This window comes from Silurus meridionalis, chromosome 25 (genome assembly GCF_014805685.1).
Source record: "Silurus meridionalis isolate SWU-2019-XX chromosome 25, ASM1480568v1, whole genome shotgun sequence".
Classification (NCBI taxonomy): Eukaryota; Metazoa; Chordata; class Actinopteri; order Siluriformes; family Siluridae; genus Silurus; species Silurus meridionalis.
The window spans coordinates 6,147,618-6,165,000 of record NC_060908.1 but is presented as its reverse complement, the minus strand read 5'-3'; the positions used below and the strand labels follow the sequence as shown (position 1 = coordinate 6,165,000).

General features: G+C 38.5%; 2 protein-coding genes across 5 annotated transcripts in view; one reads left to right on the top strand and one right to left on the bottom strand.

The window, feature by feature from the left end:
• znhit3 (zinc finger, HIT-type containing 3) overlaps positions 1-1,678 on the top strand; it is a 4,839-nt gene extending 3,161 nt beyond the window's left edge. For both annotated transcript variants that reach the window (XM_046839606.1, XM_046839605.1), the window contains exons 4-5: positions 1-7; positions 1,032-1,678. The exon at positions 1-7 is cut by the window's left edge. In XM_046839606.1, the coding sequence (XP_046695562.1) occupies positions 1-7; positions 1,032-1,231 (207 nt within the window). In that variant the 3' untranslated portion in view covers positions 1,232-1,678. The remainder of the gene's footprint in view (positions 8-1,031) is intronic.
• A 717-nt stretch (positions 1,679-2,395) lies between these two features.
• LOC124379332 (unconventional myosin-XIX) lies at positions 2,396-17,239 on the bottom strand. 3 transcript variants are annotated; one of them, XM_046839615.1, is made up of 23 exons: positions 16,975-17,239; positions 14,893-15,040; positions 14,160-14,308; positions 12,722-12,835; positions 12,512-12,638; positions 12,185-12,254; positions 11,335-11,437; positions 10,576-10,672; positions 10,384-10,460; positions 9,961-10,048; positions 9,306-9,474; positions 9,011-9,084; positions 8,662-8,897; positions 8,366-8,542; positions 8,100-8,237; positions 7,629-7,736; positions 7,391-7,461; positions 7,072-7,145; positions 5,291-5,448; positions 5,072-5,201; positions 4,593-4,678; positions 3,900-4,217; positions 2,396-3,456 (listed from the first exon to the last, which is right to left on the bottom strand). In XM_046839615.1, exons 1-23 carry the CDS (start codon positions 17,086-17,088, stop codon positions 3,343-3,345), a joined length of 2,940 nt encoding a protein of 979 aa, XP_046695571.1. In that variant the 5' UTR covers positions 17,089-17,239; the 3' UTR covers positions 2,396-3,342. The 3 variants fall into 3 exon arrangements, with proteins under 3 accessions (XP_046695571.1, XP_046695569.1, XP_046695572.1); XM_046839613.1 differs by having other exon boundaries at positions 14,893-15,043; positions 16,975-17,237; XM_046839616.1 differs by having other exon boundaries at positions 7,081-7,145; positions 14,893-15,043; positions 16,975-17,237.
• Between the last annotated feature and the right edge of the window lie 144 nt (positions 17,240-17,383).

The window sequence follows — 17,383 nt, the reverse complement described above, 5'->3', positions numbered from 1 at the left end:
CTATTAGGTACAGTGTTTTTTTTTTATTCGTCAAGCAGTTTGGATCAAACAACTAGACATGAGTATTATGGCCCCTAATTGATGCTACGGAGGTTACACCTGTTTCCATACACAGTCTTTACTCTGATCCAGATAAGCAGTTAGTATCCTAACCTAGTGTGTGTCTATTAGGAGTTGGCGCTATATCGGTATAAACCTGACTACCGGTATTGTTTTCACATGATATGGATTTTTGCTATACCGTGGATACTGTTACATATTCATGAATTTTTCATTTGCATTTATAATTTTTCCTTTCATTTGGTACTCTACAACGTTTAACACTACTAATGATAGAGTCGAGGCTAAACGTTGAACTTTTTGCCCTTTCCTCTGTCCAACGCCTTACTACAGAGGGAGGGCAAAAGTGAACAAGAATGAGCAGAAAGTCATGCCAAAGAGCGTGAGGAAGAATTGGTTAAAAAGAAGGTGGTCTCCTCTGTCGTATGGAACTGGTTTGGGTTTAAAATCTAGTGATGTGAAACCTGCTCTGTTCTAGGTTTTGGTCTCCATTATGGTGGATTATATTGCCATTTTTGACCAGGGACACACATAGATGAGGCAACAGTTTGTCTGTGAAATAACAAAAGAGAATAAACAAATCCTCCTTCATAAAGTCACTTTTAATATCCGTTATCATTTGTCACTTCTACTAGAGAAGTAAGATAAAATAAATGTCTGGACAATCTATCTATTTAATATGCAAATGCATGTTATTTGCCACTAAAGGCTGCTAGTTAATCTACAGAAAGTAATGGATTGTGTTTTTATGATTAGTCTTTGGACTAGTTTATTTCCCCATTTTAGGGATTTGTTTATTTGATCTTTTCCGAGCGCTCAGTTTGATTCATATCTGGACAACAATCCACCAGCTGATGATTCTTGAAATAGGGTATCAGTTGAAATATGTAGAGTATAAAACGACGTTTGACAGTATGTCTAAGGAATATCGTATCTCCTGATTCCGAGGTTTACCTTGTCTGTTGTTGTAGGTGAATCTGATAAACTGATGACGATGCTGCAGAATCCACACTTGAGGAATCTGATGCAGACTGTCGACTCGGCTGAGGATAAATCCAAAGCTATGAAGAAAGCCATGCAGGAGCCGCTGTTTGTAGAGCTCGCCAACCAGTGCTTACAGATCATCGAGCCGGCAGAAAAACATGATGATGATGATGATGATGATGAGTAAATTACTTACTGATTGGGTTACTGACCAGAAGGTCTGGGATTAAAGCCCCGGTATCGCCAAGCTTGAACAAGACCCATAACCGTCTGTGCTCTAGGGGTGCTGTAACATGACTGACCCTGTGCCCTCACCCCAACTTCCTAACATTGCTGGGATATGCCAAGAAAGAATTTCACTGTGCTGTAATTTACATGACAAGTAAAAAAAAAAAAAAAAAAGGACCTTTCTTTCTTCCTAAACAGAAGATGAACATCCATTCAGCCTGGTGCTGAAAGAAGATAAAGTATGTGTACAGATTGCTTTCATGTGTCTTCATTAATTGCAAATGATGTTAATTAATAGTATTTGGTTATAGTTATTGGTCAGTTGTTTGATTCTTTTTCTTGTAACATAGACAATAAGTGAAACTTGATTTTTGGAAAAAGAATAAAATTCAACAACAAAAAAAAACTGCTGTGAAAATATCTGGAGTAAAGAACAGATTGGTTATAAAAAAATGTATCTAAAATTAGCACGAGGTGTTTTAAGACTAACTCAGTTTACAAGAAAGTAGTTTATTTATCTACATTTACACCTTCAAAATAGTTTGCTTGCACAGCAATTCAGAGCTCCCAATGTTCTGCAAGTCTTCTCAAACACATTTCAAACACCTGTGGTTTGCGCTGGATCTCCGCAATGGTGTCAAAACGGTGACCTTCGAGCCGTATCTTCATTTCAGGAAAAGGGCAATGTCCGCAGGAGCCGAGTCGGATGAGTAGGGTGGGTACTGAAGTAAGATTATGAGGATTTTACTCCGACGATCATCATGCACGAGTTGCCGAACGGTTTCGACGTTTTCGGGGGTTGAGCTCGTTGAAGGTCTTCCTGATCTCGTCTTATTCCAAGTGATGTTAATCCGCTCTTGAAGCACTCGTGCCAATCAACACACCTCGAACGACTCGTTGCAGCATCGCTATATGTCAAACATCTCTGTAGAGGATTTGCTGATTGTTTTAACTCGCTGACCATGATGAAATCGCAGACATGGTAACGCACGTGGTCAGAATAGCACCAGTAAACACAATCAATCTCAACCTTTTGATGCCACCTTATATATATTCTTAACACAAAATCATTTAACGCCGAAAAATGCCACCTTTTTAAAAAATAAATTGCACAAATCCAACATGCCATATGAAATTTATTAGTTTTTTGATAAAACATTTTTCAAAGCATAATGTCAATATTACAATATCTAGTACTGAAATTGTTTCAGATTTCCAATACAGTACATGAACATTATACATATAATATTGACATGAAGCTGGGGTGGGGGATCACATATAGTGTGGAAAAAGAACACGTCAGAATCACGTCCTGGTTAAGTCATAAATGCTCCTCATCCTCCCTATAAAAGTAGTGTTTGTATTTGTCTGTGCAATGAGCCTTAAAATAAAGCAGAAATGTATCTGAAGTACACAGTACTAAACAATCCAGAAACCAGTTCCAGTTGATTGCATGTTCCGGTTTCCTTTGAGTTTTAAATCCAGAAACCAGATCCAGTTGATGCAAAGTTCTAGTTATATTGAATATTTAAATCATAAAGAAAATCTGTGGTTTGATCATGTTATAAATTGATGAATAGAATATTTGATCAGTCAAGACGTTTAGGTTTTTTTTTGCTATACTATGAATCTAATGTTTTCTTCCCTATTTAGAAATAGACTTAACTCTCAAGTGCAAACATGTCTAAAGTTCAAGTTTCCCTTACCCATTTTTCTCAATCTTTCAATTTTAATACATGTAAAAAATAATCTCTAATCAAATAAATATTTGATGTTTTCAAAACCAAATAATCAGCCTTTGATTATAAAACCGAATACCTCATGCAGGAAGCATAATCTGGGAATGAATACGTATAAAATAGCCTACAGTAGTATGTAGACTGTAATGAACAAAAGGCACATACACAATAACAGACAAACAAAAAAAACCCTGAATTACATTACATGTGGCAGCGATGAGTTTCACTGGCATTCAGTCCCGCTTATGCATTTGGAAAGTGCATTGGTTTGGATAGCGCTTGTTTTGGTTGATTACAGTGAATTGATATGGAGGAGCAGCTACACATATGCTTAAGTTTTCTCCAGCAGAATCTGATTAAACCCGGTCACTTCGTCACCGAGGGGTCCTGGGTACATTTCGGCGTAGCGGAGAGGAGATCTCTGCATGTGGAGCTTTACAGAGCCCTGTAGAGGAAATTAAAAGACTGGGATTAAACAGGAAAAACCCATGAGCAGATTCTCTTTAAAGCGATCAGTCTATGTTGAGGTTATTATGCTTTTTGTGTGGAGGTCGACCGATATGGGTTTGTCTCTGGCCGATGCTGATATTTGATGCCGATTTTTTTTGCCGTTTTTCCCCGATCCCCCCCCTTCATCTCACTAACAATACAGTTCCAAAAACTTACTATCATTCTCTCTCTCTAAAATGTTATCCTCGTTTTCTTTCCAAAAGCATTGTATTGAACCAATGAAATATATAAGGCTAGATTAAAAACGAATGATAAGAACGCCTAGGACACACCAAAGTGACAGGTTCTCTAACTCTGCAGTTAACACTGGAAGAAACTTAACCTTGTGCTATAAAGAATAACTGATCAAACAGTTTTTTTTGACCCCCAAAGTCTCACCTGTGGCTGTGCTCGTATAGAAGCCACACCCTGCTTGAACTGGTTGGGCTCCACTTTGTACTCTCCATTCCTGAAGGGGATCTTCAGCGTAGCCATGATGGACATGACCTTGTGGAATCCTGTGGTGGTGAGAGTCACGGTGATGCTGGGGATGAAGGTCATAGCCAGGCCCAGAGGCCAGCTGCTGACTGCTACTGGATTGGGGAAGCTGGAGAGCTGTACAGAAGCTTTTTGCATCAGCCATGAACATGCCTTTTCTTCCTCCTGCAGGTCCTCAGCTTCGTCCAACTCCGCCTCGGCAAGGAAATCCATCAAAGTCTGGGCAGAAGGGAAGAGTGCTTTATTCAAAAAGTCTGCTAGTTAGCGTTCAGCACATTTTGATATATAATTTGAACATGATATTTAGAGAGATTTTTTAAATACACAATATACAATCAATGCTGGCCAAATTAGTGGAGGGAGAGGAAAAAGAAAACTAAAAAGAGTCAAATCAGGTCTTGGGCTGTATTTAATCTGCTGAAGAGAGTTGTTCAATTCTTCCAGGAATTTAATTTTCCCATTTTAATGTTCACATTATTGAACATAAAAGCATATTAATAAAGTATAGATTATAAGATCAGGTGTATTACAAAACAAGCAATCAAATCTAATTACGATTCAGGGTGCAGCAGTTCGCCGGTCAAAAACACTCACCCTCCACGTCCTCCATTTCCTCTGGATGATTGTGGCAGCTTTGTGCCATCTCTTCACCTCTCTCCTGACCAGCCAAGCCCGCAGCACTAAAACACACAAAGGCACACTTTAGCTCTGAAACACACTTAGCTGCATTGAACTTTCACATTGTTTATTTTCCAATAACACCATGCCCTAAATGTGTAGAAGTAGAGTACTGGTTGATTGAGTACTGGGATGCGCATGTAAGATTTAGGAAGTGTCACTGGAAACCTAAACTGAATAAAGCCCCCTTCTATCTCAACTCTACCTAATTCATCCCAAATCGAATTTTTTCACATACACATACATACAGAGTACGACATGCAGTAAAAGGATTTGTATGACTGTCCAACATTTGAACATAAAAAAGGAATAGAATGAGGATAAAAATATAAAGTAGATAAATACAAATTATAAACTATAAAAGATACTCTACATAGTAGTAATATTTGTTGTACCTGCTTGTATAATAGTGACACTCTTCATCCTGATGGCTCGCTGACGGCACTGGTGTCTGCGCCAGCAGCACTGGATTGAGAAGGCCTTCTGAGAGCGCACTCTATGCCTCCGCTCCTCCAATAGCTCCAACTTAAGAAAGCAGACACACGTCAATCGGGTTCACAGCAGCAAAACAATCCTTGGACCAGATTTTAACACTAAGAGTGATATTGCATTACCATTACGTGGGTCAAAAACACTTTAGTCTTCCCACAATGCACCATCACGTTATTGTTGTTAGGTGTGGGGTCAGGGTCAAAAGAATTGGTCCTCAGGACTGCATTCAGGACGTCCCGGACAGCGGGACCGAGCGTGATATGATCCCTGTTCTCTTCTCCTAGAAGGCACAGGGACATTTTAGCCACAAACAAACACAAACTGTACATAACTCCACTAGACCCAACTCATCAGTGCCTTTTTTATGATGCTCACAATTAGTTAGGATTGTATTTGCATGATGCAAAGACAAAAACAGTTTAGATCTAAAGCCGAAACCTGTTTATGGTTAAAAGTTGTAAAAATTCCTTTGCAATTATCTAGTAAAAGGAATAAGTGCTACACACTCCTTTCGAATAATGAGCCAATTATGTTATATTGTGGCAAACATAAGTAGTAGCATTACTACTTATGTTTGTTTAGAAAATTCATAATAGATTGTTGGGATTCTCTTCAGATACAGAAATCTTCCTGGCCTCCTAATATACTATACAGTGCCTTTTAAAAGTTTGAAAACACTCAGTCTTTTATTATTTTTAAGATGCATGCATGTTCCTTTTGTTTATATGCAAAAAAGGGCTAAAAGAAAAACCTCCTTTTCAGTAAATGACTTGAAGAAAGTTCTGTGTACAGAATAAATTAGTCCAATTTCAACATTTATGGCTCTAAACAGAAGAACTTCTCTAAGACGGAGAACAGGAGAGAAGATCTTAGCAGTCTTCCTTAACACCAACAGTCAGACATGGAAGTGGAAGTTTAATGGTTTGGGGTTGTTTTGGAGCAGGGAAGGATGTGGACTTATTTTGGTTGAAAAGAATACTGAACCAACATGGCTACCATTCCGAACTTCAACACCATACAATTCTGTCTGGACTGCAGCTAATAACCAACAAGACAACGACTCACAGCATGCGCATCTCTGTAAACTAAATCGAAAGGTCAGAAAAAAATGTGTAACTTTTACAAGAGTTTTACAATAGGAATGACAAAATATTTTAGCTGAATGTGCAGATTTTTACCTAGTTTGTTGCATATAAACAAAAGGAACATACACGTGTCTCTTTAAAACAAGAAAACTAGGCAGGCACTGTGTGCGCTCACTATGTAAGGTATTACATCTTGGAGTTGTAGATCCTACATCATTATACTACATGTCCATTAGAGAAATTTCCCCACTGTGGGACGAATAAAGCTATATCTTATCTTATTAGAACAGAAAACATTTTGCATTTCTAACAAGAGTTCGATTCCAATGTAAACATGATATAAACTTGTTTTTCCCCCATGTTAAATAATTTAGGTCATTTAGGAAATCTGTGTTTTGCAATACATTAGAAATAACAAATTGTAAATAATATTCAAATAGTGAAAACTTCCATTTGATGAGAGATAATATGAGTACATACACATGATATGATGAGTACATTCAGAAAATGTGGAGTGAAATGATAAAGAAAATTAAATGTGTGCAATGAGAAGCAGTTGAAGAATTTCACACAAAGAGGAAGAGGTGGACATTCGGTTAGAAAGCGCATGCCAAAATATGCTACATGCTCACCCACAACACACACTTACCTGAGACAGCTAGCAGCCTAGTTAATCTATGCCTGGTCCCATTCTAACATAAATAAATATTTGCTTTCCTATAGGGTAAGATGAACACAGTACTGCAGTTCAAGGAAAGGAAAAGATTATATATAGAAAGAGTAGAAATTCTATTAAAAATTAGAAATGATATAATCACCATTTTCACCTTGAGTCAGGAGCCTAGATTTGGTGATCAACCCGTAACGATGGATAAAGTTGCCATAGGGGACCCTGTGTGAATCAGTGCATAGAATTAAATGAAAAGCATTGCAGATATGAATCATAGATATCTATCGAAATATTGACGAAATATTCACACAAAAAGATGAGGAATTAATTTGTTGTTGTTGTTTTTATTCAGAAAGTGAGGTGTAAACTTTTTATATTTAAACAACATAAAAACTGAGCATTTTTTTACCATTAAATGTCTGCTACAAATTTGCATTCGACTGCATGCTTTTTGGATGTTGTGTTACCTGATAGGGAAACCTGCAGCACTGATGTTAATGGTCTCCACTATTCCACACGCCTCTAGCTGCATGATCACCTGCGTAGCAGACCAAAAGCTCCAAAAATTTACCAATTTGTCCGTCCAATTCGTATTTATATGCATAAAACAAAACTCCTGAATTGAAAGTGTTTGAAAACAAGACTGTACTGATACACTACAGTTTAAAACATGAGGAATACATGAAATCAAAAAACTGTCCTCACCTCTTCCTTCTTGAAGGTGAGCGGCTTGCAGTCGGGGTTGGGTTTAATACAGCGTGTGTAATGAGGAGTGGTGCGGTGCAGAATCTTCATTAAATTCTCCAAGGAGTTCTGTAAAAATCAGGGAACACTCAAAAATGTGAAAAAAAATTATACGCATCAAATGTGGCAGCAAATGATACGCTGTGATTGGGGTCGAGGTTAACCTGAAAGAGAGCAAAAATAAATGCGCCCATCTTTCTTTTTTTTTTCTTTAACATAGAATGTGATCACATCTCATTCAGGGCATTTAAAAAAATAAATAATAACAAGTTGAAAAAGAGGAAAGAACATAGTGGAAAACTGGATTAGTGCTGCTCTGTACCTGTAATAAAGATTTGAATATATTTTAGTCTATAACAGATACAGTTTAAAGCTCAAATGACTGTTCTAGACGGGTATAGTATTAATATACTGCTATATTTTCTAGATTACCTTGAATTTAGAGACAACAGTGACGACTTTGCTGTGACCCCGAGGGTTTTCTTCAGTGTTTGAGTCTGCAAAGAGACTTTGCAGCAGAGGGTCTTCTGACTTTTGCAGCAAGCTGAGGAGTTCAGGGGGAACTGGATCCTGCACACACAGAGAAAGAGAGAGGAAATGAAAAAGAGAAGGGTTTGTAATCATGTCTTTGTGTTTTCCAATATAAAATCTTGTCTTATCAGCACGCATACACACACACACACACACCCCCACAGTACCTTATTCTTCTCCATCATGCCCTCAATCTGGTAGCTAACTTTGCCAGCATAATGAGCTACAATGAAGTGCGGTTGCTTGCTAAACTTGTCCCAGCTCATACTGGCTTTGTCAGAAAGCTCCTTCTGTAAACGCTCACGGAACTGCTTTGCGTCAGAGGCTCTGTTCAGGCGGCATTCCTAAAAAAAACATATCACAGAGCACCATTCAGTGTTAAAATACATTAATTAATGATTGAATACTAATTAAATCTAACCCACAATCCTGCTGGGTTACTTTAGAGTGAGAAAACGCCCACCTCATTAAGCAAGGAGAATATTCCAGTAGGATTTCCCTCTATCAGATCCAGGCATCTCTGGTTGTCCTGGTAGCGAATGAAGGACCACTGCAGTCCTTCGGATACGTATTCCTCCTGCTTGGCCTTCAGATAGTGAGCTACAAAATGCTGCTGCAGCTTCTCATTGGCGTAGTTAATGCACAGTTGCTCCAGGTTGTTCAGGAGGAAACACTCGAAGCCATACACATCCAAAAGGCCTACAAAGATCAGAAGTGTGGTTTCAAAACAAATGCAGCACAAGGTCTAGTGGAGTTATGTCACATAAAGGGAAGGGAAGCAGATGGTGGATGTGGACAGAGAGGTCATGTACCGATGAAGTTGCACCACTTGGAGTTGTCTGCACACATGCTGGTGTTGATGAAGCCAACCAACCAATCAAAAAGTCTGGCAGACAAAATACAAACATATAAATAATTAAATCATTTGAGAATTTAAGCAGCAATTACGAATAAAAAAAAAAAGAAATATGCATCAAGTCAGAAGGTTAAAGAATAGATAGAAAAAAAAAGTAAAAAGAAAAAAAATATATAACCACAATCTAGACAAGTCAAGTCTATTAAACGTGCAGGCACGTGTTAATGTTGTGTTGGTGTAATAAGACACACCGTGCGTAGATGACTTTAGCGAGACAGTCCCTACGCACAACACACTCGCTCTGGGAACAGGGTTTGAGCAAAGCGCTCTGCTTTCCTGCGCGCAACAGCCGTACACTCATACACTCCTGCAGCTCATCTGCCGGCACACGCAACAGAGCCGCTGTCATCTCTAAAAAATCTACACACCCACACCCACACCCACACACCCACACACACACACACACACACACACACACAACAAAAGCACAAAGTCAGTCACAGACACAAACCCACCAAATATGAATATAAACCCTTATTCAATCATTTTAATTTGAGCTTTTACTGATTTGGAATCATAATAAAAGTCAACAATGCAGGCCAAGGTTATGGTGATGGGAAGATCATATCATTTTAGTGACTTTCATCGTTTATTAAAATGAATAAATATTTTATTGAGCCATTTAGTTCATCTCGTTCTTTAATCACCTTCATAGCGCATATATATGAGTCACGTGGCTCATGACTCATATATAAGGACTCTTTGAGACGACTCGTTCTTCTGAGTCATATTAAAGACTCGTTCAAATTGAACAAATCGTTCATGAACGACCCATCAGTACAAGGTTATTATTATAATTTTTCACAGACAGCAATAGAAGTTTCTTCATTGTAAGTGTTTTATTACCTTTGGACTGTTGGTCGAGGCCACAGGGCTCAGACTCAGGAGCAGGACCGAAATTCACATTCCCCAGCTGCAGAAGTCCTGCCAGGATCTACATGATTACATAAAGGAAATGTCAGAAAAGACACCTAGTGCTAGTAATTAATGTTATTAATCACAGTCATGCTTAGAATGACTGCCACTGCTCGATGAAATTGTCAAAAATGTTTATATAATTGTACAAAAATAAACCTTACACTACAAGTTCATTCACATTTTCCACTTCGTTTATAGAAAAATTCTCATGAGTATTTTCACCAGAATTGCATCAAATATTATTTGCGCAGGTGGCAAAAATGTGGGTGTATTGAGTCTGCATATGGCTCAACACAGTGATATGCTCACTGCTATAAGGATGCCAATGTTTTTCTTTCTGACGGAACCTACCCTGAAAATCTGTGCACGCTTGTCCGCATCGATTCCGAGGCTGACCATGGCATCGACCGTCTCCTGAAAGCAATCCTCTATAGTGATATAAAATGAAAGATAAAGCAAACGTCATTATGCACCAAAATGACATCCCAAACATTCAAAAGGTCTCGAGACAAATAACCTATGATATATATAATGAACAAGAACCTTCTAAAGTTTTCTCTGCATTTGGCAACCAGGCAAACTTTTGGTTACATGGCATCTGCCATTCCTGTCTCTGTTCCGCTGTGGCTCCCTTCACCATCTGTGTGATATGTAAAGCAGAAAAACAAATTAATATATTCGTGGAAAATAAATATATTCATTTTACATCAGCAAGGCGCTCGTTCCTTTTAACAAACCAGCCTGCGCTTCTACAATTTTAATTTTAATTTAGGGTTCATAGCGAACTGTGCTATAACGACAGGGTAATGTTTAATGTAGGGGTTAACAGGCACTAACTTGACATTCCACAACACTAAATGTAACTAGAAATGGATAAAATGTATGATGTTCATTTTTAGTCCCTATTAACATTTTTAAAAGACCTTTTATGGCTTTCACTACGAATTTTAGCTCTAAGGTAATAAACTGGTGTGCTCTGAAACAAAAACTAAAGTTGCATTTGAAAGATACATGCATTTAAAATGTAATCCTTTTTTCTACCACTGTTATAGTTCAACAAGTTTGACATCATCATTGGGTTCATTAGGTACATTAGGTACTTTAGGTCCCCCCCCCAACTTCCTGTTGAAATTTCGTCAACGCAACGAATAACGATTTGCACTTCACAAGGACTTTGATTAATAAAAATAAATGAATATAAATAATTTATAATTGAGCACTGATTTTCCCCAGTTGAGGAATTGTCCAGTAAAAAAAATAGCAAGAGTTCCTGATTAGACATCACCACTGGGTTGCATTCACCTGATAAAAAATGTGGAAGTTCCTCTCGTTAGGAGCTTGAAAAGCCACCCGTGTCTTCTCCAAGAGGTACGTTTGCACAGAAGCCCCTACCAGCAACTGAGAACTGCATAACAAATAAACAAAAACAACCTCTCGTTACTATTTAAGCTGCATTTACACAAGTCACTCGCTGTGGGATTCATGTTTGGATGTATTGCTTAACATTTGCTTAAACTGCCTCCTATTATACACCAAAAAAATATCATATCATATATACACAATATGTAAAAGTATGTGGATACCTGACCGATTTATATATATTTATAACATCCTATTCCACATTTAGTCCCCATTTACTGTTATAATAACCTCCACTCTTCTGAAAAGATGTTCCACTAGATTTCTGACTGATTCATGATCAGCTTTATGATCATTCAACCACAAGGGTGTTACTGAAGTCAGGTACTGATGTAGGGTGAGGACGCCCAGGATCCAGTCAGTGTTCTATTCATCCAAAAGGTGTCCAATAGGGTCTCACAAAATCTTTCATTCCAACCCATTTACACTATTTCATAATGGATCTGGCTTTGTGCACAGGGGCATTGTCATGCTGGAACAGGTTTGGGTCTGCAAGTTCAAGTGAAAGGGAAAAATGTAATTCTACCACATCCAATGACCTCCTGCACAATCCTGTGCCTCCAACATTGTGGTAAAGGTTTGGGGAAGAACCACATATGGCTGGAAAGGTCAAGTGCCCCATACTTTTGTCCATATACAGTAGTATAGAATATAAACAAATTAAATAAAAGTAGCGGAAACACAAAAAGCTGTTGAAGTATATATAAAAATGGAACGTGTACTGGAGACTGACCTGTTCATCTGGAGCTGGATGTACTTTCCGAAGCGGCTGCTGTTGTTGTTGCGTAAAGTGCAAGCGTTGCCTGTATTATGGGACAGAGAGGAAAATACTACAAATAATTTCTTTACACCCTGGAATGCAGGGCAGAGTCTCACAAGCATGACGATGAAAAGAGGATCATGTTCCAAATTGGTCTACATTTTCCTATCCAGGAAATAGCATATGTACACCACCCAAAATAGCAATAAATGGTGATTGACTGTACTGTCGATAGCATGCATATGCCTATGCTCCTTCAGTCAGTTTCAATCTTTCTATCTCTGTCTGTCTGTGTCTTACCAAATGCTTCCATGATGGGGTTTGAATCCAGCACTCTTCTCTCAATCCTCTCCACTGTGTGCTGGCATTTCTGGGATGAGGCAGCCACTGTGGCATAGTACTTCATGAGGCAACGGGAAGTCCATGTCTAGAGAGAAACACAGTGATGCTAAATCAGGCCGAAGTGAGTCTCGCGATAAAATAAATAAAACACAATTTGACTTATGCCACCTTCCCAGCTCCACTCTCTCCTGAGACCACAAGTGACTGGTCGACAGGTTCAACTTGGCCCTGAACATTCCTGTATGCCTCTTCTGCTACAATGTAGATGTGAGGCTTAAAATCCTGGATCAATACAAAAACAGACAGTGGGTGAAGGCTTTTGTCATCAGTGTCAAGATAATATTTTATAAAATATAATAAGAAAAAGAGTTGTTGCATATAATCCACACAATTACCAGACTGTTACCACAAAGTTGGAAGCATACAATTATATATATAAAGACGTCTTTGTACAGGGTAGCATTACATTTTATCTTCACTTGAACTAGGAGACCCAAATCTGTTCCAGCATGGCAATGATGCAAGCTCTATGAAGATTACATGGTTTAGCTTACATGGTTTGGAGTGAAAGATCTTTAGTGGCCTGCTATAGAGCTCAATTTATTTCTATAGTGCTTTTCACAATTAACGTGAATCATGTGTATTAATCCCTCAACCTCAGACCTCAACCTTATTGAGCATCTTTGGAATAAACTGGAATGCTGACTGCACTCTGGGTCTCACTGTGTCTAAATGAGCACAAATCTCCTCAACCACACAACTTTTGTCCACGTAGTGAAGATCACCTTATATTTAGTATTAATGCCCTCATCTCTGTTTGCATTGTAAAAATTCACTCCATAGTTTGAAACCATTACCACAGTAAAACAAGTGAGATCATTGATGGACAAAGGAAGCGATACTCTTCAGGAATATTCAGCAAATTTTACCTTTAAAGGGAATATACCAATATATGTGAACTAGCCAGCTAGCTGATGTTCTGTAACAGTGAGCACGGCTTCTCTAAGATTTACTTCCATTAACAGGGCAATATTTCTTTTAAAAATGGTTGGGGGGTAAAAAAAATAATAAAATAATACACTGCAAACCTACATTTCTGTGAATGTGAATGTGGCTGATAGTGTTTTTTAACTCCAATTTCTTTTACACGTCAACATTCATGCAATCACATGACAAAAACACTACAGCAAGGGTAATCAAGATCACCATGCAGTGGCAAAACACCAAACATGATGTAATACTGTATATATGACCAGCACATGAATCTATTTAACACTGTATTATACTGTGCACACAACTTTAAACTTTTACTCCAAATTTCTGTCACAAATGACATTAAACAACATTAAAACGCATTCCGCTCCGGTGTTCTGCCCTTCACCCGGGCAAATATTTGCTTAGTGCTACTATTAGTGAATGCTGATCATTTTGCGGGAAAGCCTCTGTGCTGCTTAATGAAACGTTTTCCACTTGAGAAAATATTGTGAAAAATTATTTGCCCGATGTGTTTCATCTCATAGAACTCATCTCGTAGTATTTTAGATTTTCCTGCAGGGCTTCGATTATTGATGCACACATTAATTGTCACAGTCTGAAAAAAGTCTACCTGAGGTTGGGAAGCTGAGTGGTACTCGTGCATCACGTCCAGTGAGTACAGGTGAGGAATGGGCTGGAAGGGGTTCAGAGCCACCAGAGTGCAGCCGGCATGAGTGTAAAACACTCTGGCACTGTAACGTGCCTGCAGGCATTTTAGCACTGTTTCACACACACACACACACACACACACACACACACACACACACACACACAAATATATATTAAATGAAATCATTATTGTATATACATATACATGTATTTACATGTCACTTGGTTAAAGTGAAAAGTGATATGTATGCATTATGCAAAAAAAAGAAAAAAAAAAAGAATGATGGATGGAAATGAACAAGAAACAGACAAATGGGGAGAGGAAGAGGCAGAGAGAGAGAGGGAGAGAGAGAGAGAGAAACAGCATAAGAAGGAAAATAACACTCCTGTTATTATAAGAACTGCTCAACAAAATATTTATCATTATTATTATTACTGTTAAGATGATGATTTTTAATTATAATAATTATAATAAATAATAATAATGATTGTTAATTACTTTAAAAAATATATTAATTGATTATTGTTAATATTGGACATACTATTGTACTTAGATATATAAAGAACAAATCATTTATCGAACAATAAAGACGGACAAGTTATGCAAAAGTGTAAACACTGTCGTCAGATTGCCATTTTGTGTGTGCATGCGTGTGTGTGTGCATGCGTGTGTGTGTGCGCGTGTGCACGTATACCTGTGGTTGGGGTTACAGGGTTGACTTTGGTCAGGTCATCGTAGGTGTGGAGGTCAGCCTCATTTACCAGAAAGGCTCTGACGTCTCCTTCCAGCGAGTCATTAAGAGACTTCCTGCGAGCCTGAAGCCGCTCTGTTACGCTGTTTACCTGCTGAAAATACACACACACACACACACACACACACACACACACACACACACACACACACACACAGTCAAAGGCAAATCAAAGTATTTCATACACTATACACTGAGTGCTTGGTAACAGTCAGAGGTAAAGCTATTCCTGGGATGCAGTGATGGAAGCAATTTTCTTCAAGAATTAAAAACATGAATATATATTTAATCTGTCCATTTGTGTTAAGAGAAATAAGATCTAAGTGACCTCGTCCTTTATTAGCACATGCCAGACATGTTGCTGCAAGGCAAAGCAAGACGGAGCTTATACACAGACACTGCACTGACAAAAAAATGCAAGCTTGTGTCATCACACACACAAACACACACACACAATGTACAGTCTGATTTAGTGTCTTAGAGCCCACATTTACCAGCTGCCATCACACCATAACTAGGAGCAAACTGGGACAGTTTGGGAATCCCTGAGGATGAAATCTGAAGGCTGGAAAACTTTTTTCCGCTGTAAAACACTGGAAACTTGTGTCCACTGTAGCCTGACTCTTGTTTTTGACCGAGGGGTGTGGAATCTGATACGATTGTCCTACAAAAATGCCAGTCAATGGATTTACCATTTACCATTCTGTGCAAAAAAAAAATATTCAAACTATTTGACCCACAAGACCAAGGCTTAAGATTTTCCATGAAGTTACATACAAAACGCAAATGTAAGTGATAACTGTGTGTCTTACTCGTCCAATCTCCTTTCAGTCCTTTAGTGATTTGGCTTTTTTTCCTCTCCAAATTTTGCACTATAAATCACAACACACACATTGATGCTCCCTTAAGAAACACACACTACATCCACAATGACAATCACGCTCAAAAATGCTTGCTGTACATCCTAATTTTTATCCTCCTTTGCTCTTATCTTTCACTCCAACTTTGGCAAAATAGGTCTTCATGGAGCTTGCTTTGCGTACCAGGGCATTGTCATGCAGGGACAGGTTTGGGCCTCTTTATTTCAATGAAAGAATGTTGTATATAAATGTTATATACAGTATACAATGTTATTCTATAAAACTGTGTGCTTCCTACATTCTGGTAACAGTTTGAAGAAAAAACACATACTGGTGTGGTCTGGTGTTCACATACCTTTGGTTTATGGAGTGTTTTTGGTTCACGGAGGGGGACACTCCAGTCAGTCAGTTAAATCCCATTTTGTAAACAGTGTAAAAACAAAGCACTTAGACAAGCAGCATCTCGATTTAACAAACATACCTGCGCCAGAGGCTCGAGTCATAGGTTAATACAATTATCTCTACTTAATAACTAGTCTTAACCTGTTGTTCAGGCGCTCCAGAACATTTTATTGGATTTGAGGATTAAAAAAGGACGGCAGCGGGTAGCGTCGCCGCCTCACAACAATCCTGACCTCGGATAATTTGTCTGGGTGGAGCTATGTATATTCTCTTAGGTTCTCCAGTTTCCTCTCACAGGTGAATTGGATAAGCTAAATAGGTAGGGGTGTGTGTGTGTGTGTGTGTGTGTGTGTGTGAGCCTGGTGCTGTCCCACCCAGGATAGATGGATAGACAGACAGACAGATGGACAGACAGACAGACACATACATAGAACTTTATCATTGCATACAGACATTGAAGACTTTCATCTTAACTTTTATTTTATTGATCACAGGTTTCCATTGTTTGTTTGTTTCTTTTCCCCTTTTTCATGTATGCTCTTTGATAGATATTAAACGAATAGATAGATAGATAGATAGATAGATAGATAGATAGATAGATAGATAGATAGATAGATAGATAGATAGATAGATAGAACCAATATAAATAAATCAGGTAATAAAGATTTTAAAAACAACTTTAGTTATTTCATCTTCTTTATTATCATTTTAATGAAAGTGCCAGTGGTCTATAAGGATATAAGTATAATAAAGTGTATCTTACCTTCCCAGGACGTCCTGCTCTTCCATTTTGCTCAAAACTCAGAGATTTACCATCTGTTCTGTCTCCAAACACCTTTTCAGTCCCGAATAAAAGTTTCTGCTTGGCATCTGCCATAATACAAAGAACCAGGACTGTCCAGGATGTTTTTTCTTTTCTCTTTTTTGGTCTCTAGTCTTGCAGTCCCGCCATTACCAGCCTGTGTGTGTAACTTTCCTGCTTCTGAGTCAGAAAATCCCACAGTGAAGGACAAAAATGCTTCAACGCCCCGCCTGCTTCAACGCTCTTCCTACTCACTGTGGGATTAACCCCGCCTCCAGCTCTACGGCGGATCTGATTGGATACACGTAATCAAAACCACGCCCGTTGATGGGTTTAAACAGGTGATCAAGTGCAATCAGGCTTCACAAGG

Coding starts and splice junctions, on each gene's coding strand:
- LOC124379332 (XM_046839613.1), bottom strand. CDS start 17,088: ATGGCAGATGCCAAGCAGAAACTTTTATTCGGGACTGAAAAGGTGTTT. Junction 10,673..11,334: donor ACTTCCACATTTTTTATCAG/GTGAATGCAACC, acceptor CATATCACACAG/ATGGTGAAGGGAGCCACAGC. Junction 9,475..9,960: donor CCTCGACCAACAGTCCAAAG/GTAATAAAACAC, acceptor GTGGGTGTGTAG/ATTTTTTAGAGATGACAGCG.